At 49.6% G+C, this 25,564-nt stretch overlaps 1 protein-coding gene across 2 annotated transcripts in view; it reads left to right on the top strand.

Annotated features, from left to right (window-relative positions):
• ptprub (protein tyrosine phosphatase receptor type Ub) overlaps positions 1-25,564 on the top strand; it is a gene marked incomplete at both ends in the record, with an annotated part of 192,271 nt that overhangs the window by 101,740 nt on the left and 64,967 nt on the right. For both annotated transcript variants that reach the window (XM_084441699.1, XM_084441698.1), the window contains 4 exons: positions 5,770-5,851; positions 8,949-9,064; positions 15,077-15,251; positions 19,214-19,507. In XM_084441699.1, coding sequence (XP_084297825.1) covers positions 5,770-5,851; positions 8,949-9,064; positions 15,077-15,251; positions 19,214-19,507 — 667 coding nt within the window. The remainder of the gene's footprint in view (positions 1-5,769; positions 5,852-8,948; positions 9,065-15,076; positions 15,252-19,213; positions 19,508-25,564) is intronic.

Here is a 25,564-nt window from a genome sequence, read left to right as displayed (position 1 = left end):
TGATTGTCCCGTTGGTCCCAACAGACTACCTAAGTCTTACCTTTGAAGCAGAGACATACTATATTATGCTCTCTCGTTCATGTCACACATCCGCTGTGTAAATAACCTCCCCATGCAAATCCATGGGTGTGCGTAGCATTTGAAATCCCACTGCCTGTAGACACAATGCCACTCTGAAAACACCCTGTCTCTAGTGCCTTTGATCACAATACAGTGGCCTATAGAAGCGCAGGTCGATAATAGACAACCACCCAGTTCCTCCGCGGGCTCCTCCCCCCAGACATTCATCCAGAGACTTTCAGGTTGAGTGTACTATATATACAGAGAAAAAAAGAAAGAACAAAAGTTGGGGGCACGACCTCTTGCTGAAAGTGGAGTGTCCACAACAAAGTATAAAGAGCACCGCTGTATGAGAACAGTCCTCTGTAATGTATGGCCGACAAATATGCACTCTCAAGGTAGAACGTTCATCCCTGGATGGTGTAAGACAGAGCCGATTTAGAACACGCATGCCCGATATTTATGTCTGCAACATAAAACAGCTTCTGAATTGTGGAATTATAATTAAAAATCAGACAGTGTGCGTTAGCCACTGTTAACCACCAAGAGGATTAATTTTCTGAAAACCCACATGAATTCAAATTCTTGTCATTTGCCAGTCTAGTGATTTGCACTGAGCTATCTTTCTGCTCTGTGTTCTTGTTCCCTCCTCAGAAGATTTCATATCTACCTGGTGCACGTGCCATTTGTTTTTATCACTGTCTAGCTGGAGACAATAACGTGTTGTTTTATAGCACGTTTTATAAGATAACCTTCCGTATTTATGTGACTTACTCGTGTTGTTGTGTTGTCTAACACCGGGAGAGGGCAGGAAACGAGGTGGATGAGATCACCTTGAGTGTGAAATATTTGATTTTAGATCTCTCCACGCTTAGCCATATATTTCTCCGTCTTATTGGCGAAGGTGTCTGCAGATAGCTGGAACCTTGTTATCAAATATTAAAGATGTTATCCGGCCCCGCTAGACTGCAAAGTACAGCTGGAGACGAGCTCCTCCTTCGCTCTGCTCAGTCTCGCTCACCTTGCGTTTCTCCTCTCCGCTGCTCCTCTCCGCCTCATCCTCCCGCGTCGGTCTCTCCCTCCGCCTCCCTCCCATCACCTCCCATCCCTGTCTCCTCTCCTTCATCCAACCTTTACTTGAGGCTTAGAGGAGAACACTCTTGAACCTGTAATCTGGCCCTGCTGTGTTTTTGTAAGGGGTGACAGCAGAGGTGGAGAGAGGTTTATTTCACATGCACTCACACCCTACTCTTCATCACTGCTTCTAAACCCACTTAAAGGGGTAGTGTGCTTTTTTGGACATACAGCCCTATTTGTGGTCTGTCTACCATGAAATATAGAGACTATAATTTCACTGATCGTTCCAGTATTGAGCTAGCTGCAGTTTTTATGTAGGCACTCACTGGGCTACAATGGAAGTCAATAAAATGTGTGTGGGAAAAACAATGATTAATGTGCTTTTCCAAGACGGGAAGCACAGGGTGTAATCTTCCCAGTCTCAGTATGCTTTCCTATAAAAGGTATTGCAATCTGAATATTTTTGTGTTTGGCATGACTTGCACATAGTCATGAAAACAAGCGCCAAGGGATCGCTTATGTTCAAGTCATGCCAAACGTACAAATATTCGGAAGGGGCTAGATTTCACAGGAGATCATACTGAGACTGATGAGATTATTACATTTTTCATAGCTTTTCCAACACATTTACATATGCCCCATTGACTTCCATTATAACCCAGTGAGAGATGCATAAAAGCTGCAGCTAGATCAATACTGGAATGACCAGTGAAATTATGGTCTCAATGGCTAAATGTCTCGGCTAAAATGTCCAATATAGCACACTACCCCTATAACGAATAATCTGTTTTAGTTTGACAGCTCAGTTGGCACCGGTTCAATCCATCTGTTAGACTCAAGTTGTGAAATGAGGTTGAGGACACAAAAACCACACCCAGACGGTGAAGTAAGCGGTGCAGGTTTATGAGCAATCTCTACTGCCCTCTAGTGCTGGTGTGTAACGGTGCGACTCCATATCGGTCTAAATATCATGTAAGAACAGACACACACATACATGTCAGATATAGAGGGAGACTGCTTACAGTACTGTAAGTATTAAGTGTACTGTAGTTTTCCTCCCATTGAAATTAATGATGGAACCTGACAGCTTCTTAATGGAACTCAGAGGAAAGGATGGAGACCGGGGTTTTAATACAGTCTAATAAATTGTCTCTTAATTTGTATATATTATAACTGCCTCTCAATGTCCTGCATTACAGTGTCATTTAATATGCTCTCGTAATGTGTATTTTATTTAACTCGTAAATCACCATGTGCCAGAGTTGTATTTTTCCGACGGGCCTACATATTTTTTTTTTTATCTCTAAAAGTAAAGTAACCACTAATTATAATAAACTATGAGTATATGGAACGTTTTATTGGGAAAGTGGCCTTCAGTAAAAACCTGAGACGGTTGTTTATTGAAACAAATGCTTTGAATGTTTCCCTCTTAATAACGCATGGCCCTAATGGCTAAGACAATTAAACATTAGCCTGCAATCAATCTCACTTTGAGTGTTTTTCCCAGCAGACACCTCCAGTTAAACTCTCAAGGTATTTCTCTGTTGTTCCCTATAAAATGTGATCGCTTGGTGAGGCTTATTTGAGCCTTCGCCCTGAAAGGCACATTCTCTCTGCTCCCTCCCCCATTAATCTGTCCGTTTCTGAGAGCAGGTGTGAATGTCACGGCACGCCATCAACCTGGTAGACACAGGCTCACAAACACAGATGCATCCCCCCCCACACACACACATGCGCACACGCACGCACACTCACGCATGCACACAAACTCATGCACGCACGCTCACACATACACGCACGCACACACACACTCACTCACACACACACACACACACACACACACACACACACACACACACACACACACACACACTCACTCTCTCACTCCCTCACACACACACACACACACACACACACACACACACACACACACTGTATGCACTGTATACAGTACATACACACATGAACACATTTGAATAACCAAAGATTGTAGGAAGCCAACCATCTAGAAAAGAGAAAAATAGAAAAGATGAAAACAGCAAATGTAATCCTCCCTTCCCCAAACACAGCAGCGCCTCCCGGCTCAGCCCCCAGGGACGGGCAGGAAGGGGGAGGAGTTAAGACTCCAGCAGGAGATTAGACCTGGGGTGCTTTCCAGAGCCAGAGGAGGGAGCAGCCGGGTGGATGGACAGACACACAGACTGGGCGGGATCAGAGACAGCTGGGAGGACCCGGCCTCCGGCCTCCATCTCCGCTTCAGCCTCCCCCCCCCCCCCCCCCCCCGGTTGCCTGGCTGCCAGCCTCTCATCCTGACCTCAAACTCCCCAGGTCCCGTCCAGGGCCTCTGTGTGTGTGTGTGTGTGTGGATGCCCCAGAGGTCACACAAGGCCAGAGGTCGTTGTCACGCCAGTCGTTAGTGTAATAGGAGAGCCTCCTCAGGCCCAGACCAGGGTCACGGACCGTGTCTGTCTGCTGACTAAGGAAGGCAGGACCTTGGGGCCAGAGGTCCTGGAGATGTTGAGTTACTGGGGCGGGGGGTCGAAACCGTGGTTGAATCCTGTCTGGGAGATATTCTCTGTATTGTACTGTAGCTGAATACTGAAAATCAGCTTGGCGAGACGGTATCAGCCTCCATCTTACAGGAAAACAATCTTCCATCGCTTTACTGAGTAAATATGATCTTGACTTTGCACGACCTCGATATCTCTGGGCAGGAGGATCAGCAAGACACGTCCTTCAAATACCGTACAGCCAGACAGATAACGAATGACTGTCCATTTTACTCATGACAAGCTTTAGCACAGAGCTGCGTCCAGTGATGGAATCCTCATTGTACACCTGCTGTCGGAGGATTATGAAAAGCGATAAGTCAGACTTACACTTCGATCATGCGTGCGGTGGTCAGGCCGTCCGGGGCGCTGGGAAAACAAGAGTCTCATAGCTCTCTCACTATTACCCGGCCGCTGATACCGTATTGATTAGGTTTCAGCGGAGGCCACAAACCTCCATCTTATTGCTCCTCAGGTCGGTATGGAGCCCCTCCTGCTCTGTCTCCGTCCCCAGAATCCCATGGCCCTTTTCAGGCAGTATTATCTTCTGTCACGTCTTCAGAGCCGGCCGCATACGTCCAGAATGGTGAATGGGGCCCGTAAGCCCGACAACACATTGTGCTCTCCTGATATAGCCATTATTCCTCAAGGCCCCGGGCGCCTCCGCACACGACTTATCCATCTCTGGTCTTGAATTATCTACTTCTGTACTTCCACCCCCCCACCCCCCGGTTCTTTCACTTTTTCCTCTCTCTTTCTGCTGTTCTCTCTCTTTCTGCCGGCCTGCGATCTGAGCTCTGTGCTGGTAATGCGAACGCAGGTGAACATGACACTCGGACCGTGGACAAACATCCGCTGAAACACTTTGCATGCGTAATGCTTTTAGTCAATATGGTGTTTTCCATTGTGATCACATCCGTAGATTACCAAGCGAAGCTTGTTCGGGGAAAGGATTTGCACAGTGCTTAGATGCCGGTTCTTTCGATCTCTGTGTTTGTCAGGGTTATTAATGGCGAATAAAAGAAACGGCACGATCCAGCCCTGGATCCTGGGTGATTTCATCGAATGGAGCAACATTTAAGCCTCGCGGCGTTTGTCAAAGTCAAGTCATTTTGACAAAGGCCGCAAGGCGGACATGTTGGTCTGTTCAATTAAATCAGCCGGCAGCTTGGGTCTGCGGCTCCTTTCTTTTATAAAGTATATGTCAGCCGCTACCGGCTCCTCTCCAAGTCTACGTTGTGCGTTTTCTTTGTTCTAAACCAGGGTTATTACCTCCGCCCCAGCGACAGAGCAGATCCCCATCACGGGGCGGGTCCACAAGCCGCCCAAACCCCGCCACCATCCACCTCCTTCCTTCATTTTATAGACCAGGTTTACGCCAAAACTACCAGACTGATTCTAATGAACCTGGGTGGAGGGGTGTAGCATGGACCGACTAACAACACATCAAATTCCGGAGCAGATCTGAATCATGTCTGTTTGCAGGATTAGGCAAAAACTACCAGACCGATTTTCGGTCAAACATGGTCGGCCATTCACCTCCATTCATGGACTTGTCAATAGGGGGAATTGTGAAACGGCTAATCTCAACGTGGGGAGATCACAGAGACACGCGGTTCGGATCTCTCAACCTAACAAATGCAGTGATACTGAACTTGGTATTGCACATGTGCATGTGCACAGAGTCACAAAATGCATTCATGGGCGGAGGTCTGTGTTCTCTGAGCACCATTTCTAGTTAATTAATGCCATCATTGTTCCTTGTCAGGTTTATAAATTCTTCAACTTCTTTTTGACTGAATTATATGGACTAAGCTCTGTGCATCCATAGCCAAGTTTGTCTTTTTTGTCTCCAAAAAAAGTGGCGTGACTGTAACATTGAAAGAGCTTCTACTTCCTGCCAGTAGTAAGTGCCTATAGGAGCACTTGTTGTGACATGATTCACAATGACTCCCACTACCATGGAAAATGTTCTGTTGCTTCATTAAAATGTACAAAGACTAGACACAAAGGTTTGCGTTTCTCTGACCGTGCCTGGCCTCTAGCCTACTGTACTCCACGCTGATTGCTGTGTTTTTCACAGGTCCTGGTTGAGGCCACCGTGTCCAGGGAACGCCGCGGCTACATCGCAATCGATGACATCATGCTGTTGAACTACCCCTGCTGTGAGTACCACTTCATGAGGAGAACGGGGGACAGGAACGTACCGTAGGAGAGAGAGAAAGAGAGAGAGAGAGAGAGAGAGAGAGAGAGACAGAGAGAGATGGAGAGAGAGAGAGAGACAGAGACAGACAGAGAGAGTGACAGAGAGAGAGACGGAGAGAGAGACTGAGAGAGAGACGGAGAGAGAGACAGAGAGAGAGAGAGACTGAGAGAGAGATGGAGATAGAGAGAGAGAGAGAGAGAGAGAGAGAGACAGAGAGAGAGACGGAGAGATAGAGAGACTGAGAGAGAGCGACGGAGAGAGAGAGACTGAGAGAGAGACAGAGAGAGAAAGAGATGGAGAGAGAGATGGAGCGAGGGAGTGATAGAGTGCGAGAGAGAGAGCACTAATGGCAGCTTGACCTTTCATGTCAGTTCTGGATGTTCGGAGGCAAGAGCCTTTTTTGTTCAGAGCTGCCTGTCGATGCCTCTTGCTCCAGCGCACAGTAGCTCCCACGGCTTGAACAAAATGAAGCTCCACTCGACTTCAGGTTAGAGACGGCCACGGCTTTTCCAGAAAAAAATTAACAACGTCTTCAGAAATATCGTTGAAATGCTTCGATTCCTCGTTGACGCCGTGCTTTTAGCCGGGCCCAGACTTCTCTCCCCTTTGTGTTTGGCGTTAGCTGAGGTAGTGTCCATTAGAGAGACGTCCTTCAGAGAGAGATGAAAAGGTAATTGTTTTTGATGAAGCCTCTCTCCGGAGGCAGAGTCGGGGCCGGTGGAGGCATGGTGGCGCGTGCGGGGAGGGGGGGCACGTGTGCGCGGCTCGCCGGCAGCCCCCCGAGGGAGCCAGGAAACACCTCCGCGCAGCCGCTAACGCCTCCGCGCTTCCATACCTGGACGCGCTCGTCCTCCGCCCACGCCTGGGCAACGTGACGGCCCTGTCAGCTCGCCGCGCTCTGATCCAGATAACTCCCACTTACGCTCACAGGACGACTAACCAGGCAACGAGAGCCCGGGGGAAGCTGGCGTGCCGCCCTGCTAATATGCAAATGCTCCCCGTTGTCGTACGAGTGTTCAGATCAGGTTTGAAGCAGCAGAGCGTGATATGAAAAATGTCCTGGAGGACGACGCCGTTGGAAGAGCGGAGACCACCGGTGGCTTCGTGACGGGAGGCCCGCCCCCGCCCCTGCCTCGGCACCACCCAGCGCGCCACGCCTCCCGTCTCCCCGGGAGCGCAGATGGCATCTCAGCTACACTCCCCCCCCCCCCCCCACCCCACCCCCCCCCACTGTGGCCATTAAATAATTAAGCCTCTCATCAGGACCCGGGCCTGCTGTCTGGCGTGGCGCCCGGCCAAGCCCGCGCCGAGAGAGGGAGACGAGGGAAGGGAAACCAAATGAAGGGATATTTAAAAAAAACAACAACATGTGCAAAGCTCCCCCTCCGTTGTGAATTCTAGTGAAACTGCTGAGCGCGGTTGTATTCTCCCGAGTCCTAGTCTTCGACACTAAAACCGCTGTAGCAGTCAAATGAAATATTAACCCCGCTAAAAAGCCCCGAGGATAAAATCGGACATATTTATGTACACACCAGGGACACGCGTTCAGGCATTCTTGCCTGCCTGTTGTTGTTTTTTCGTTATTTTTTTTTTTTTTTTTTGGTGTTTGTTTATGCCGGCCTTTAGCTGAATATGAATTATGAATTAACCTCCAGATGGAGAGGCGGTCGCTGTAAACCTGACCGTCTGCGGGCCAGGAGAGTGAGAGGCGTCTGACTGCCACACCTGCAAACAAACAACAAACAACAAACAAATTCAACAAATTGTCGCCTCCCATCCCTGCCAAACTCACTTTGCTGTGGCGCACTATTGCACATGGATGGGCACCCCTGGTTCCTGGTTCTCTCTTTCCCTGGTTCCTGGTTCTCTCTTTCCCTGGTTCCTGGTTCTCTCTTTCCCTGGTTCCTGGTTCTCTCTTTCCCTGGTCCCAGCTCCTCTGACTGGCAGGTTGGCAGGTCGGTGTGGGGGCAGGCTGCCCAGCGTGCTGAGGCCCGGTAGTTAGGCTCCGCAGGGGTCCGCACGAAGCGGAGAGCCGGGAGAGAGCTCTCTTCTTAATCACACGCCCCGCTCGTCGTGATTCGCTGCCGGCAACGCACTGCATGCTGGGATGTTAATAGAGGGGTATGTAAAGCCCGCCGCTTGCTCTTTACCGGTAGGGTCGTTGTTTTTAACTTCTCACTTCTGTTTTGACTTCTGCTCGGGCTTATTATGCCGAGTTCATGCGGCACGGCTTTTAAAGTCGTCAGATCGCCGTAAGGCGCGCGTTACGCGACCGTCTGTCTCGTCGTACGGTCGTTGAAGGTTTCACACACGATGTTAACTGATCAGCGACAGGAGGTCACGCGTTACAAGATGTTCGGAGATCTGGCGAGGACTCCCCGACAGAGTCTTGGATGACTTGGGTTAGAATCTTTCAGCAGAATTTGCAGAGTGAATGTTATTACAGTATGCTGCATTTGACTGGATGAGATATGACATGTCTCTGTGAGCTGTTGGGGAATGTACCTCTCTGATAGCTTTTGACAGAGCTCTCAAACACAAGATCAATGGCTTCATGCCAGACAAAACAATTTCACACACAAAAACAAAACATTAACAGATGTGTTCTTAGTTTCTAGCTGGCGCTGGGAATAGATGAGTGGTATGCATTTCATAACTCTCTCTCTTCCCCCCCCTCTCTCTCTCATCCTCTCTCTCTCTCTCTCTCTCTCTCTCTCTCTCACCCTCTCTCTCTCTCACCCTCTCTCTCTCTCTCTCTCACCCTCTCTCTCTCTCTCTCTCTCTCACCCTCTCTCTCTCACCCTCTCTCTCCCTCTCACCCTCTCTCTCTCTTACTCTCTCTATCTCTCTCTCACCCTCTCTCTCTCTCTCTCTCTCTCACCCACTCTCTCTCTCTCTCTCTCTCTCTCACCCTCTCTCTCTCTCTCTCTCTCTCTTACCTCTCTCTGACTCTATCTCTCTCTATCACCCTCTCTCTCTCTCTCTCTCTCTCTCTCTCTCTCTCTCTCTCTCTCTCTCTCTTCTCTGTATCTATCTCTCTCTCTCTCTGTCTGTAGATAAGGCACCGCACTTCTCCCGGCTGGGGGACGAGGAGGTCAACGCCGGTCAGAACGCGACCTTCCAGTGCGTGGCGTCGGGACGGGCGTCCGAGGCGGAGAGGTTCCTGCTGGAGGTCAGTGGAGCACTGGGCTGCTCCGAGACTTAAAGTCCAGCTGAAACGGACATTTGAGATCATCTAACTTCCGTAGTTTGATGTGTTTCTGACTAACAGGCTATAGGGGTGGGACATAACGTTTAGAGGAATTTGATTGGACGTTGACACGTGGGCGTTTTATAACAACTTTAGACAGATTCGAAAGACAGAGAGCATTGATTGACGGGTGGATGTCGTGAGATTATTGGTTGACCTTGCTCTTGCATTGCTGACGTGAGCACTCGGAAGATTTAGTTTTACAGGAAGAAAAAAATCATAGGATTTGATATAAGATTATAAGAAAACTGAAATCTTATTATTTTTTGGGGCAAATATTGTTAAATAGGTGCACACTGTGACCAGGGATGTGATCCAAAATGGAGAAAAAAAAGCATTTTTGATTTCCTGGTGTCTTTAACCTGACGCAGGCCAGGTGGTTTCCCAGATGGTCACAGCCGGTTCAACCATCTGGGAAAGCTTCGTTGGAGACTAGAAAAGGGCAGGAACTTTCAAAACTAGGCGATTCAAATCAAATCAAACTTTATTTGTATAGTGCATTTCATACACAGAGTCAACACAATGCGCTTCACAGAGAGCAATGGGTGACTGGATGTGATTGGATGAACCCCGTCTATAGTACCAAGGGCATATTTTTTATTTGAGCTTTGGTGGGGACATATTGTAAAATGCGAATTTTTTGCACTATATAAAATAAAAAACCATACATTTGAGCTACAGTCAGATGTGATTATCCTGATTGCTGGTTCTCTAACCTCCTGAACTGATGATCATGCATTTGGCCACACTTTCACTTGCTGCATACAAATAGTACCGATAGGGTTAAAACGTACCTAAACATTACATGTCTGGTTTGTTTACTAACCTAACAATTCAGTCGGGGTTCAAATCTTGCCGTGTTTGCAATGTTTTATATACCAAATTATTGCTGGGGACAATTCAGTAGTCTCTTAATATTGATGGGGACATGTCCCCAGCGTCCCCCCTAAATTCTTACCGAAGCCAGTCGGGAGAAGAGCAAAAACATGTTTTCCACAGAGAAAAGCTTTCAGTATCATTCTTTGCTTTTCTTTCAATGAAGAAATGCTAAAAAATATAATTGATGCCATAGCAGCATCTCCGCTATAACCTCTGCTCCGTTGTTTTAGAACGAATAGTTGCTTCTTGCTGCCGTCACACCTAAACCCGGCATAGCTGCTAGTATGAGAACACTGATTAGCCGATTGTTTTCTGATCGTGCACAAACGGATCTCTATCGAGCTTTGCCAGACTGATGTGCGGAGTAAAACAACGCAATATCAGGAAGGTCTCACAAGGCTACCAAGACTTTGAACATTTTAGCGTGTCTCCGGGCTCCTTTAACATAATTTGTGTTCTGCTGTAGTTTAACATCACATGTACAGTGTGGTATCATCTATGCAGATAAACTATCATAATGTCTAATTAGTGAAGATATTTTATGCAGCGGGGTACTGGGCAATTGTAATACTCTGCTTTGGGCCTTCAGATGTACAGTAGTTCCTTGGAGAATCCTGTTTGCTTATGAGATCACAGTGCCCTGCTTTCTTCACAGCTGCTTGCCTTTATCCGAATGAGAGCATTGCTTTTTATATCCCTCTCCCACTCGGTTATGCTTTGAACATGCAGACGTGTCCTCTGGAAGTCACACAAGCCCCCATAGTCTGCATCTCAAGTGAATGTTGATACCTAGCTTTATATATACGGTATAGTGGTTAAAACGGCATAGCAATATAGACATTCATTTTTTGAATGAATGAATGAATGATAGTTCATTTCGTTTCAGTTATTTCAAACCAACAATACATACATAAACAACAATAAAAAAAGCAATAATAACATACATTTTTTCACCCTCTGTTTCCCACTGCAGTTTCTCACCTGACCGCAGCGTCGTTCTACTCGCACTCCTCTCCTCTAATGCAACATGCTAATCACAGCAAGCTGAGGGGCTATGCACACAATGCAACACGTTCAACTCTGAGACCGCAGCTTTAAGGGGGTAGTGTGCTGTTTTGGACATTTAGCTCTATTTGTGGTCTTTCCCATGAACCTGAAACATAGAGACCATAATTTCTCTGACCGTGACAGTATTGAGCTAGCTGCAGTTTTTCTGTAGGCTCTCACTGGGCTACAATGGAAGTCAATAGGGCATATGTAAATACGTTGGAAAACTATGATGCATGTGCTTTTCTGAGACGGGAAGCACAGGGTGTAATCTGACCAGTCTGACCATAGCACACTAACCCTTTAAGTTGCGGAGGCGTCCCCCTGTGCTCCCCTGTCCGCTCAGGAACGACGGCATCAGGGCGAGAGTTATATCAAGACCGGGCATTCAGTCACAATGCAAGAATGAGGACGGATGATTCTGGAAGCAGGCTGTCAGGCTGACACAGACGCCCACAGTAACAAACACCCTCAGGGACTCTGAAGCCAGCCCGTGTCTCCTTGTATATCTCCCTGATAGTATCCCTCCCTCTCTCCCTCCCCACCTCCCCCTCCTGCTCTTCAGAGCAGGGAGGCGTCAAGTCACGTCTCAATAGAATATTTACAAAAATTCCCGTCCTGAAGTGCCTCCGACTTGGCAGATTCTGAAGGCGGCTTATATCATAGATGTATCCTCCGTCGGTCAAGATATCCCACAATCCTGTGCGCCCGCTCCAACAAGAAGAACAAAAATAGAGAGCGATTTTGTCAGGACAACCTTTTCAGGGAAGAAAGTAACCATGTCGATTCCCGGTATGTGGTCAGTTGACTGTGTCTAAATAGCCGGTTTGTAAATCGGATCTTTTTTTGACGGAGATCGCTGGCCAAGTCTGTTTCCCAAAACCGACTACGAGGACTTTTTGACTGGTTATAAAACAGTCTCATTTCAATACTGATGCCTCTACATTACACTAGAAAATGCGGCCATCAGCGAGAAGATTGTCTGTTTCTAAATGGTTATTCTGTAGATATCGGCTGGTCGGGTCATCCAGAAAGGACGAAACAATTTATTTACCTCGTCTCTAGTTATCCTGACCAGTAGCGTCTTTTTGCTGGCATCCAAAACACATTCTGGGTCGGGCAAGAGATCTTAACGACAGGAAGAAGTGTTGCTCATGGGAAATGCAGTTGTCTTTCCGGGGAAACACTACCGCTTTAGTCCACAGGTGCCGCTAAAATCAACAGAAACTGCAGCAACTCCTTGTGGCGGCTTTAACTGCAGGGTTCATTACATTTTGACAGAAACATCAGAACAAATAAACACATTGTAAAGTGATATAGGGGGCAATATCTCTATCAAGCTGTGTATAGTAACTCATTTTTTTAGTGATGATTGACCGGCAGAAGGTATTCGTAACTGACGGACGTTAACGTTTCGGTATTTTGGCGACATGACATTGTGACGTTGTTACACACTGCTGCCTTGGAAGTCCGTCTCAATCCAGACGCCATTACAGGCAACTTCAGACAAAAAACACTGCCTTCAAAGGATACTGCCTCTCTAGAGAGCCAGGCAGCAGACAGCTGCCTACCGTTCAGGACACAGCCCGTCTCTCCCCGTCTCTCCCTGTCTCTCCCTGTCTCTCCCTGTCTCTCCCTGTCTCTCCATGTTCCTACTGCACACGTATCCGCCTCTCTCCCTGTTTTTGCTTCTCCCGAACAGGGAGGTCGCGTCAGTCAGAGCTGTCGTTCTGAGCGTGAGCCTCCCTGGCGCGGCCTCCCGCCAGCTCAGAGGATGGTTCTGCCGTCTCCTCAGTAATGACCTCCAGTCAGATAGTTCACACAACCTCCAGCGCGCTCTCGCTGATTATTTCATCACCCTGATTTCCCTGTCTTCTTGGTTTATTTTCATTTTTAAATTCGGATCACCAAGTGGAGGAGTAGATAAAAAGATAACAGATAATCAGATAGGTGACACGGCGAGGCCTCTGAAGTGTGTCACACAGGGCTGGCGTGCTTTGCGCCGCCAGACGGCGCCACCCGATTGGCTTTCATCCGTAGCCGGAGTGTTTGGCATCCCTCAGTAGAGTGTTTGGCGCGTGGGTTGGTTCGTCTGTGAGGATTGAAGCTGAGTGGTTTGCCTGGTCGTCTAGCCCGGCTCCAGCTTCTGAATCTGAATCTTTGAATTTTTGATTGATGAGATTCTGGGTCTGGAAAGGCTCTCGATTCTCGATTGAATTCTGGATCGGAATTCCAACCGGGCCAATCGGCGTCCCTTTGAATGCGACGACGGAATTAATCCGCGTGAAGTGATTAGTTAGGGGACGAACCAATCACTGAGGACGTCGTCTGCGGCCACGCCCATCTTGGAAAACAGGCTCAAGAAGAAACCGGTTTAGACTGGATTTGTTGAAACGAAAATAAAAATTCAGTGTGAGTGCCAGGCTAGTGGTCCTCAGCTTCACGGAGGAAGAGCGTGCGGGCGGCCGGCTGGTCGGACGCGGCCGACTGAACCCACAGGCCCCCCTGCGGAGAGCGGCGCTCGCTAACTCTGCAGACGGGGAGGGAGAGAGGGAGGGAGGGAGAGCGAGAGAGGAATGTGTCGACAGGAGAGCCGACCATTTCACACATGGGGGAGAGACGGAGCTAAACACTCGACTGATGTTAGCCCGCTGCTGTTGAGCCCGTGGACCCGGGGGAATGAGTGTGAAACGAATCTGCCTCCGAGCGTCCGGTGGTCCGGGGTGTACCGTCCACTCACCGTGTGCCGTGCGGTCCTGAGTCACTCCTCTTTCCGTTCTCCTTCTCCCTGCTGCTCCTTCTTAGTCCTGTCCACTCCTTCTCCTCCACACACTCCTTTAGAACAAGCGCTGAAGACCTTTTCTGTTTCGCTTCCTGCTGTGCACCTGTCAGACTATGTATTCAATCAGGCGCACCACCTATAAAAAACAAATTTGGCCTGTAAATGTGTGTGTGTGTGTGTGTGTGTGTGCAGTAGAACGTAGAGCTGTGTTATTACTACTCAATCTACTCCGCCACGGACACCAAGCTGGTTTGATCAGCACTGGTCTCCAATTAACCAATGACACTCATAACATAATATTGCTTCCGTAATTGTTATTGTCTTGACTTCCATTTTTTGTATTGAGGGAGGCGTGATAGTCATTTCCCATGATTAAATTAGAGAGATGGCCCTGCCGCTCTAATCGAATCGCACGCTGCTGGACAATCTTACCTTTTAATCACTCAACTGAAAAGCAAACTGACCCAGTTAGCAATAATTTTAACATATAATGTAATCATATTTTTAGCAGTGTTGACTCCACCAGGAATAAGCCTGACCACTCTGTACTGCCTCGTACAGTCTACAACAGTGCATTGTGTGTGTGTGTGTGTGTGTGTGTGTGTGTGTGCGTGTGTACTGTATGTGTGTGTGTGTGGTTATGGTGTGTGTGTGTGCGTGTGCGTATGCGTGTGTGTGTGTATGTGTATGTTAGTGTGTGGTTACAGTGTGTGTGTGTGTGTGTGTGTGTGTGTGTGTGTGGTTATGGTGTGTGTGTGTGTGTGTGTGCATGTGCATGTGTGTGTGTTAGTGTGTGGTTACAGTGTGTGTGTGTGTGTGTGTGTGTTGGTCTGTGGTCATGCATACTGTACAGTATGTTTGTGTGTGTGTGCATGCATGCATATCTGTGTGTCTGCATGCGTATGCATGCATGCATTTATGTGTGCATGTGCGTGCGTTTATGTGTGTGCGTTTATTTGCGTGTGTGTGTGCATGCGTTTACGTGTCTGTTTGTGTGTGCATGCGTTTGTGTGCGTGTGTGTACCTGTGTGTGTGTGTGTGTGTGTGTGCGTACGTGTGTGTGTGTGTGTGTGTGTGTGTGTGTGTGTGTGTGTGTGTGCGTGCGTGCGTGCGTGTGTGTGTGTAACTCAAGTATAATGCTCCCAAGACTTTTATTCTCAACCAGGTTTTGGTCAGCAGACGTTCTCCCGGTCATCTCTACCTGTCTGCTCTGCCCCCTCCTTCAGAGGCACAGCGGAGACGTGGCGTCCACGGCGTCGGTCAAGCACCTGAGTCACCGGCGCTTCGTGGCATCCTTCCAGCTGGACGCCGTGGAGCGGGCGGATCAGGACCTCTACCGCTGCGTCACACAGTCCGCCAAGGGCTCCGGGGTGTCCAACTTCGCTGAGCTCATCGTGAAAGGTAGCCTCCCAAACGTCAAAGTCTCTCTCTCTGTCTCTCTCTCTCACTCTCTCTCTCTGTCACTCTCTCTTTCTCTCTCTCTCTCTTTCTTTCTCTCTCTCTCTTTCTCCCTCTCTCTTCCTCTCTCTTCCTCTCTTTCTGTCTTTCTCTTTCTCTCTCTCTCTTCCTCTATCTTCCTCTCTTTCTCTCTCTTTCTTTCTCTCTTTCTCTCTCTCTTCCTTTCTCTTTCTCTCTGTCTTTCTCTTTCTCTCTCTTTCTCTCTCTTTTTCTCTCTCTTTCTCTCTCTCTTTGTTTGGTCTCAGTCTTTCACTCTCTCCTCTTATAAATAATGTTCTTTCTTTACGTGTCGTTCTCTCTCTCTCCCACGCACCAGGTTACATATACTGTGCCTCATTCATCAGCGTGTTGATTGAGGCTGATTTAAAACATATTGTAATGACTCAGACGGAGGCAGAGGCACGACTTCGCGTCTGCAGGTTTATCACTAACAAAATGACATCACTCCATGCTGATGGGCCTCCTACACACGGTTAGCAGCGAGTTTTGTAGGTGTCCACTGGGAGGAAGGAAGTCAGCGCACACAGACAGGTGCCTTTATACCCTAGTTAGCCCCGCCCCTTTCCTGCTCCTCTGCCAATCAGGCCTCCGGGTCACAACGATATTGCTCTGTATATTACCCTGATTTAAACATATTACCCTACAGTATATTCATAAGGTAACACTTTATTTGAAGGGTTGTGCATAAGACTGACATGACACTTTTGTGCATGTGTGCGTGTGTGTGTGTAAGGCCAAAAAGCATAAAAAAGCGCATCATGCCCACAACAGGGCTCGAGACTGCGACCAAAAATGGCTGCATGCGCGACTATTATTTCTGAGAGTGTGCGAGTTCAAATTGAAGGCGGTCGCATTCGATCACGGCTGTTCTGGCACACACGCACACGCTTACATATTTCCATATCATCTCCATATCATTTCCTTCATGTGTCATGTCATGGTTATCACAGTGTCATTACAGTGCCATATCAGTCTTATGCACACCCCTTCGAATAACATGTTACCGCTCTCTAAATAGCTACAGTACATTCTAGGCACATATAAAGCCCTGTAAACACCCTTTTGATTGTACACCACGTAAAATCGACGTGACAGGACCGCGCTGCTGGCCTCGGAGGTGTCACCGAGACGCCACCTCAGGGCCCTCTGCTCTTCCAGGGGCCCCTGGGGGTCCGTTCAACGTGTCCACTGCTCGCACGGACGGCGGCGGCGGCTCGGCCTGACCCCGGAGGATATAGACGCCCGTTCTCGACGGCCTCCCGATGACGCAGCCTGGCGACGGCCGTCCGACGGGGCGCCGCTTCCCCGTCCCGTTGTCCACATCCCGTCGTCCTCATCCCCCCCGCCCCCTGCCGTGGCATCGTCGAAAGAGCCCTTGAACGAGGGAGAGAGGAGGGGAGAGGAAGTCTGTGAAGTAGCGCTAAGCTAATTCCGTTGATAGACGTGGCGGCGCGGATTAAGCAGAGCGTAACAACATGGCCGATGGCCGGGAGTGCGACGGGGCCGCTCGGAGTGCGACGGGGAGTGCTAGGGCCCCATCGCTAGGGCCTCACTAAACCCGAGCGCCGGCTGCCAGCAGACCCGACCCCCAACCAATCCTCTGACTGAAGGCCGTAAAATCCCACATAACGTGCTGAAACCCACACAGAGCACCCAGACTCTCTCTCTCTCTCTCTCTCTCTCTCAGCTCTCAGAAATTAGTGTTATGGCGTTTCAGTAGCCTGACATCACACAGAACTGTCGGGTCGTTACGTTCCTCTCGAGTACTTCGGTCTGACGTTGCTTCTGCTCTAACCCGATATCCGTGGGGGAGGGACATTCGATTATGACGTCATTGGTGATGCAGAGCCATGACAACCATAGACAACGTAATGACAACAGAGCGAGGCGAGACAGTAATGTCATTCTGGTAGCAGGGGGTGGACTGCTTTGTTACTTTGTTTCTGTTACCTGCTACTACCAGCCGTCCTCCTCTCTAGTAGTCTGAGTTCCCAGAAGCCCTTGCTTCTCACCTCGCAAGTCTCATTGTGCGAACGCACAGCTCCACGACGCTCAGCGACGGCACGCGACATCGATGATGTCTTTGTTACGACACTGAAGACGTTAATGGCTCATGCTCACTCACTTCTTTCAATGTTATTTCCCAGAGAGGGAGGGAGGGAGGGAGGGAGGGAGGGAGGGAGGGAGGGAGGGAGGGAGGGAGGGAGGGAGGGAGGGAGAGAGGGAGGGAGGGAGGGAGGGAGCTGGAGCATGTAACAAGGCTTTCATATACCTCCCCCTCCCTCCCTTCCTGTTAACGAGAGGCTAATCAGCCTTTTAATTAGGAGGATCAACTCGTCTTACAGTAGATCACACAGCTATCCGTTGGGGACACAGACTGTAGTCCTACACGTTTCTTCATGTAGGAGGGACTCGTGTAAACAGGGCCCAGCCTATGTAATGAATATGTCATGAATATTGAATGAACACATTTAGCCGTGCGTCTGTTTATGCGGTTTGGGCGGTTTTTACTTCATCGATCATTTTATCGAGCTGAGAATGAAATTATCATCGTATGTGTACAGTATGTGTATTCTGTGTTATTTATATAACGCCAAGACAATGATGTGTTTTGTTGTTCTGTTTTATGGTGAACCTGTACTTGGTGACTATACTCCTGAGCTGGATCTGTGTCGTACTGCAGTACTTTGAGGAGTTCAGAATATCTACCGAGGCCAACGTTTCCTCACGTTACTACGCTGCTGTGAGCTGAATACAGGAGGGTCTGATGGGGTTACCGCCGTCACAGCCTGGAGGCACGGGGGGGGGGGGGGGGGTTAGAGGGGCGTGGGACGACAGCCAGGGATGAGTCGGCGTCGGACGACAGGAAGTCTCTGAGGGGGGCGGCTGTGACAGACACAGGCGCCTCCGCGGGAATCAGGGGGATTAGTCTCGGCTGAAGATCTAACACCGATCTTCCTTCTCGCCTTGTCCTCAGTTTCCTCACGTTCCCTCTGCCCCCGCACACACACACACACACACACACATACTCGTCTGTCTGTGTAATTGCTCGGCGGCTCGAGTCTGCTGCGAGTGACATTCGGCTGGTGGGCTCTGAAATTAATCCCTGCCTTGGCGATTTGCCCTCGGTGAGATTTAGGGTCTCCGCTTTCGTTCTGGTGACTTCCTCTCTGAAGCTGGAACAGTCACTGCGGGCGGCAGACACAGACACAGCCGGCTGCACCCCCCCCAATTACAACAGCCTGTATTTAGGAAATGGAATCTGGCGCATTCCTCCTCACCATATGTACGGCTGTTAGTTCTATTATGCGTGGAGCTTAATGCCTTGTTAATAGGCGCGTCCAATCTGCTATTTGACCCCTGACCTGTTCACGTAACCCATTTCAACCTAAAGGTTAAACAAGCTCGCAGTTTACTGCCTCACCCAGTTGACAGCCTCAGACGGGGTCTCGTCCCCCCGGTGGACAAACCAACGTCCCTCTGGTGAACAGATCGGATCACAGTACGATTAGTCCGATGCACGATACGATTAGTCTGCATGTAGGTTTTGGGGATAAGCCTCGCCATTAGTTTATTACTGCCCAATCAATGGTGATGGGATATTCTCATCAGATTCAATCCAGACGTGAAACAACAACAACCTAGCAACCGCTCCACCCAAGACGATTGTGATTGGTTTAAAGAAAATCGCTCCCATGTCCCTGAATGGTAGAGTCCAGCCAGACCTTCCTCCAACGCCGGCGCAGCGCAAACCAAGTGTGGTAGAGAGAGGTCCGCTGAGCGCGACTGCAATACGATGAGCTAAAATGCGGTTAGATTTAAAAACAAAAACAAAAAAACAACAACAAACAAAACAAAAACAAACCCATAGATGTTAACCCCCCCCTCCCTGTGTTGTCTCCCAGTGCCCCCCTCCCCCATCGCGCCCCCCCAGCTGCTGCGGGCGGGGTCCACCTACCTGATGGTCCAGCTCAACACCAACTCCATCCTGGGAGACGGACCCATCATCAGGAAGGAGATCGAGTACCGGGCCAGCCAGTCCCCCTGGTCCGAGGTGCACGGGGTCAACATGGTCAACTACAAGCTGTGGCACCTGGACCCGGACACTGAGTACCACATCAGCGTGCTGCTGACCCGGCCGGGAGAGGGAGGCACCGGGCCCCCCGGTCCGCCCCTCATCAGCAGGACCAAGTGTGCAGGTGAGGCTCTGGACCCAGACGGTAAACGGTAAACGGATGGCGCTTATATACTGTGGAGCGCTTTTCTCCAAAGCGCTTTACAACGAAAGCCTCTCATTCACCCGCTCGCACACAGCAATGGCGATGGCAGCTGCCGCGCAAGGTGCGAGTCCACTCGTTGAAGCGATTCAGCGGGGGTTCGGTGTCTTTTCACGAGGACAGGAGGAGGAGCCGGGATTCGAAACCGCCGACCCTGCGGTCACTGGACGGCCCGCTCCGCCTCCTGACCCACAGCTGACCCGCGGATCCCGCTCACGCGAACCGGACGCGCTGAAGAGCAGCGTAGCGCACGGCTCCTAACGCTCCCCTTCAATAGCACGCTTTCAGCGACACGTTTTAATGATCACATACCCGTTCTTCTACGAGGAATTACTGTACGAACCACCAAATATTAGCGCCGTTATGTCTACAGTACATTCCTCGGCTAATTCCTCAGACTAGTCAGATTTTAGATGCCCAGCGGTTACATTATCACTTCAGTAAGTCTTTCATTATGGTCCTGAATATGAAATATGGCAGGAGGAGACGAGCAGCTAACGGGGATAACGTGGTACATTTGTATTACACAGTGAAAGCAGCTCTATTTCCTCACATGCACGCACACACACACTCACACACACACACATACAGACACACGCACACACAAAAACACACATACAGACACACACACACACGCACACACACATACACACACACACACACATACAGACACACGCACACACAAATACACACATACAGACACACACACGCACAGACATACAGACACACAAACGCACACACACACACACACACACACACACATACAGACGCACACACACCCACACCAAATGGAGAATTCTATCCCCATTACCCGAAGGCTGTTGTCCAGGTCCCATGTCTTCCGTGGTCATCACTCTTCGGGACCCAGTGGCCTCTTCCTACCCCACACCATATCTCACCCCCCCCCTGCTGCCCCCCCCCTGCTCAGATGACATATTAAAGCCACTCTCCTCTCCCAACAGCCAACAGACACCTCGCATTCATCAGCCGCCGAGAGTGAGCTCACAGCCTCTCTCTCTCCCTCAGAGACGGAGATCAACGGCAGGACAGCCAAGGAACAGAGAGAAAGAGGAGAGAGAGAGAGAGGGAGAGAGAGAGAGGAGCGACGGGGGAAGAGGGGAGCTTTTAAACATAAACGAGAAGAGAGGGAATCGGTAGAAGAGAAGAGAGGGAATCGGTAGAAGAGAAGAGAGGGAATAGGTAGAAGAGAAGAGAGGGAATAGGTAGAAGAGAAGAGAGGGAATAGGTAGAAGAGAAGAGAGGGAATAGGTAGAACAGAAGAGAGGGAATAGGTAGAACAGAAGAGAGGGAATAGGTAGAAGAGAAGAGAGGGAATAGGTAGAAGAGAAGAGAGGGAATAGGTAGAAGAGAAGAGAGGGAATAGGTAGAAGAGAAGAGAGGGAATAGGTTGAAGAGAAGAGAGGGAATAGGTAGAAGAGAAGAGAGGGAATCGGTAGAAGAGAAGAGAGGGAATCGGTAGAAGAGAAGAGAGGGAATAGGTAGAAGAGAAGAGAGGCGAGAGGATTTTGCGAGGCACGGGGAACTGCGTTCTGTGGCGATTTCTTAACTCGCCCTTCGGCAGTGGAAACAATCTGAACAGACTCATAGTCAATTCTCTTTGTTCATGTGTGCAGTCAGAAATGTCTCCTCGGCTGTGAAGCAGAGCATTGAGATGCAGGGAGAATACCAGGGTAGTCTTATTTCCTTATTCAAATGCAGTTAGCCAGCCGGTAATGTCTGATTGCTGAATTAATCCCAGTTCATTGTGGGTGAATCAAAATAATTACAAGGAAGGCTTTCACATCAGAGCGTAACCCTTCTCAGAGCTGTTGAACAAAAGGGTCCTGTAAAATCAAAATGTCTGCTGATTCAATTAATGTCTGGATATTACAGGTGAGTCGGTGTCACGCGCAACACCTACACACACACACACACACACACACACACACACACACACACACACACACATAATCATGCACGCACACACACACTTACACACACACATACACACACTCATGCTGTATATTCGTTCCATCTGGTGTGTGCCACCCCTCCACACACGCACACACACACGTACACACACACACACACACACACACACACACACACACACACACACACGCCTTCGTGCTGTATCCACCTGGTGTGTGTGTGCCAACCTCTAATGCTGCTCTGACCTCTACCCGCCCCCGCCCCCCTAGGCCCGCCCCCCACACCATCTGGTCCTCCGCACCCCCTCCTGACCCCACGCTCCATCACGCGGTCTCGCCCCCCCCCCCCCTGGACCCTGGGGCCTGAGCGTGAGGAGGTACTGAGGACGCTCTGGCCACCGTGGGGAATCTCAGGAAGCGCCTCGTTAGCCGGCTGAACAGAAGGGATTCTTGGAAGCTGCAACGGCGTTCCGGGTTGAAAAAAAGTGTGACTTTTCCCCCCCCCCGCTCCAAAGACGAGGGGGACACCATGACGGGCCGCAGGTGCTGTCCAAATGGCTGAACGGTCCCTGCATCCCCTCCCCTCTCCTCTCTTATCCTCTCCTCCCCTCTCCCCTCCTCTCCTTCGCTCCCCTCTCCTCTCCTCCCTTCTCCTCTCCTCCCCTCCCCTCCTCCCTTCTCCTCTTCTCCCCTCCTCCCCCCTCCTCTCCTTCGCTCCCCTCCTCTCTCCTCCCCTCCCCTCCTCTCCCCTCTCTCCTCTCCTCCCCTCCTCTCCCCACCTCCCCCTCTCCTCTCCTCCCGCCAGTGACCTACATACGAGCGTCCCGTCAGCCCTGCTCCTGCGGGGGGCGTGGGGGGGATTGTAAAACTAACGACCTCGATGGTCTCCGCCCCGCCAGCCAGGTGCGCCCGCTGAGCTGTCCCTGTGATTATCTATTGAAGTTGCAGGTGGCCCCGGCGCTCGCCGGCGATAATAGGCACCACCCCCCGTCGTCGTCGGGTCGCCGAGCCCTTCTGCGGATCGCCGACCCCCCCCCCCTCCCCCTCCGCTGTCCCCCCCCCCCCCCGCCCCCCCCCCAGAGAGGAGGAGGAGCCGAGAGGAGGAGGATCACGCCAAGCCCCGAAAATGACGGCGCTTTACTGAGCCTCTACCGCCGCACGCCTCTCGCAAGCGCCGTCGTCCCCACTCTTTGACAGGGGAGACACTTTTCATTCTTCCCACCTGGTGTGTGTGTCTGTGTGTGTGTGTGTGTGTGTGTGTGTGTGTGTGTGTGTGTGTGTGTGTGTGTGCGCGCGTGTGTGTGTGTGTGTGTGTGTGTTAGGGCTGCTCGATTATGGCAAAAATCATAATCACGATTATTTTGATTGATATTGAGATCACGATTATTTAACACGATTATTCATTGAATTTTATTTTTTTTAATCAAAAGTTTTAACATTTTCTTAACATATCAAATTATACATTGACTTTGATAACAATTCATTTATTAAATGTTGACTGGCTTTTCTTTTTAACAATGTTCTTTGGATTAGATACATTTCTCCTATGGGAGACAAATTGTGAACCTTGACCTTGATAAATAAATAAAAGTGCCAAAACTGATAAATAAAGAAGCTTCAAAGCCCCGCCACCACCACAGAAGAAGACTACCTCGGAAAAATAACAGCATCTAAATAAGTTATTTAATGGTAGCGCCGAGGTTTCAAAACCCAGCATTTGTTAAAATAGACCCTTTTGCTTAGGTAAGTGAAGTTTCATGTTTATCTGACCTCTCCTAAATAGGCCGATACCGATTTATTTTGACGGCAAAGTGAATGGACCGGCAAAGGACTGTTGTCTGGCATGAGCGAGCGGAATGCGACAACGGGACTGAGAAGGGCTACACACCATGTCAACTTGGTCCAAATCTGTCTCCGCGAACCCATAGTGTTTCCACACCACTGACGTGGTTTTAGCTCTCTCGTCCACCAGCGGCTCTCTTTCTGCTGCCATAATCTTCTTGTCGTGTTTTGTTCGAGAGGAGCATGCGTGCGCCTCGCTTGACAACTCGTCTCGCTCTGAACTAAAGTGTTTGTTTTGGGGCTTTGGGGGGTGGGGGAGGGGTCAAGCACAGTATAGCTCTGCAGTGTAGGGTGCACTTGATTTGTGCAAAATCGTTTTATGGCGAATATTTTGTTTTAATGATCATTGACAGTCCAGATCTTAATCTAGATTAAAATCCGATTAATCGAGCAGCCCTAGTGTGTGTGTATGAGCCTCACACGCTCCGCGCTACCTCAGGCCAGGGACGGTTTTGTCCGTAGCGGTCCAGTAGGTACAGTAGGCAGCCTCCATGTGCGCGTGGCAGTGTTAGAGGAGGTCATCAGGCTCTTTCACTCCCGCCCTCCTTCGTCCAACCCGACGCTCCGGGCTCCTGGCCAACGACAGGGCGGCGGCGTCTGCCTCGGTCTCTGTCTTGGTCTCTTCCTCGGTCTCTGTCTTGGTCTCTGTCTCGGTCTCTATCTCGGTCCCTGTCTTGGTCTCTGTCTTGGTCTCTGTCTCGGTCTCTTCCTCGGTCTCTGTCTCGGTCTCTTCCTCGGTCTCTGTCTCGGTCTCTTCCTCGGTCTCTTCCTCGGTCTCTGTCTCGGTCTCTGTCTTGGTCTCTGTCTTGGTCTCTTTCTCTGTCTCTGTCTCTGTCTCGGTCTCGGTCTCTGTCTCTGTCTCTGTCTCTGTCTCCGTCTCCGTCTCCGTCTCCGTCTCCGTCTCCGTCTCCGTCTCGGTCTCGGTCTCGGTCTCGGTCTCGGTCTCGGTCTCTTCCTCGGTCTCTTCCTCGGTCTCTTCCTCGGTCTCGGTCTCGGTCTCTTCCTCGGTCTCGGTCTCGGTCTCTTCCTCGGTCTCTGTCTTGGTCTCTGTCTTGGTCTCTTTCTCTTTCTCTTTCTCTGTCTCTGTCTCTGTCTCTGTCTCTGTCTCTGTCTCGGTCTCGGTCTCGGTCTCGGTCTCGGTCTCGGTCTCGGTCTCTTCCTTGGTCTCTGTCTCGGTCTCTTCCTCGGTCTCTTCCTCGGTCTCTGTCTCGGTCTCTTCCTCGGTCTCTGTCTCTGTCTTGGTCTCTGTCTCTGTCTCGGTCTCTTCCTTGGTCTCTGACTCGGTCTCTGTCTCGGTCTCGGTCTCTGTTCTCTGCCACTGCGGTGGTGGGCGCCAGCGCGCGGGCGCTCATTGGCACAAGCACAGCGGGGGAGACGGTTGGCACAAAAGTCCACTTTGATGAAGCCCCCCCCGCCCCCCCACACACACACAAAAAGAGCACTGTGCCTCTCTGTGGCGGTGCTTTCATCGAGTCTTGGACAGTTAAATACCGCTCTCTGTTCTAGAGCCCAAACTGTGCCAGACTATCAATGTGTGCCATTAACCCAATGCTCAATCACACTGGGACGATTGTTCGAGCGTTTCCTGCTGGGTCTAATTTAGCCCGTCTTGGTTCCCCATCCTCACTCATCTGCTGCTGCTTCAGTCTGGGGCAAGGTTATTATTATAGTTATATTAGGTTATTATAGTTATATTATATTATTGTCATATTTAGCAAGGTTATTATAGTTAACAAAAATGAACTAAAAAACTAAAACTAGGTGTGAAAAAACATTTTAGTTAACTGAAATAAAAATGAAAACTAGGCTTTACAAAAGCACGATAACTAACTAAAAGTGTATTTGTGTTTAGAAAACTAACCAAAATAAACTAAAATTATAGAGAAATGTCCTTAGTTTTAGTCTTTTTCAGTTCATACATAAGTCTTGTATTTTGGGTGGATATGAAATCTATCCTCCATTTTTTTTCAGCTGTGCCCCTGAGCAGAAGTAACCTGACATAACCAGAGGCTTTGTTTCACACGGATTGAAACAACGTGAGCTCGCGAGATGAGGATGGTCTCACGAGGCTAGCGCAGAAGAAAAACTAAAACTAATACTGAAACGAATAAAAACTAAACTAAGCTAAAACTAAGCATTTTCAAAAAATAAAAACTAAACTAAACTAGCAAACCTGCTTTAAAAACTAAACTGAAATTGAAAACAA

The sequence above is a fragment of the Borostomias antarcticus genome, assembly GCF_949987555.1.
Source record: "Borostomias antarcticus genome assembly, chromosome: 8".
NCBI classification, from domain to species: domain Eukaryota; kingdom Metazoa; phylum Chordata; class Actinopteri; order Stomiiformes; family Stomiidae; genus Borostomias; species Borostomias antarcticus.
The sequence above is the reverse complement of the archived record's forward strand: the minus strand, read 5'-3'. Positions and strand labels throughout refer to the sequence as shown.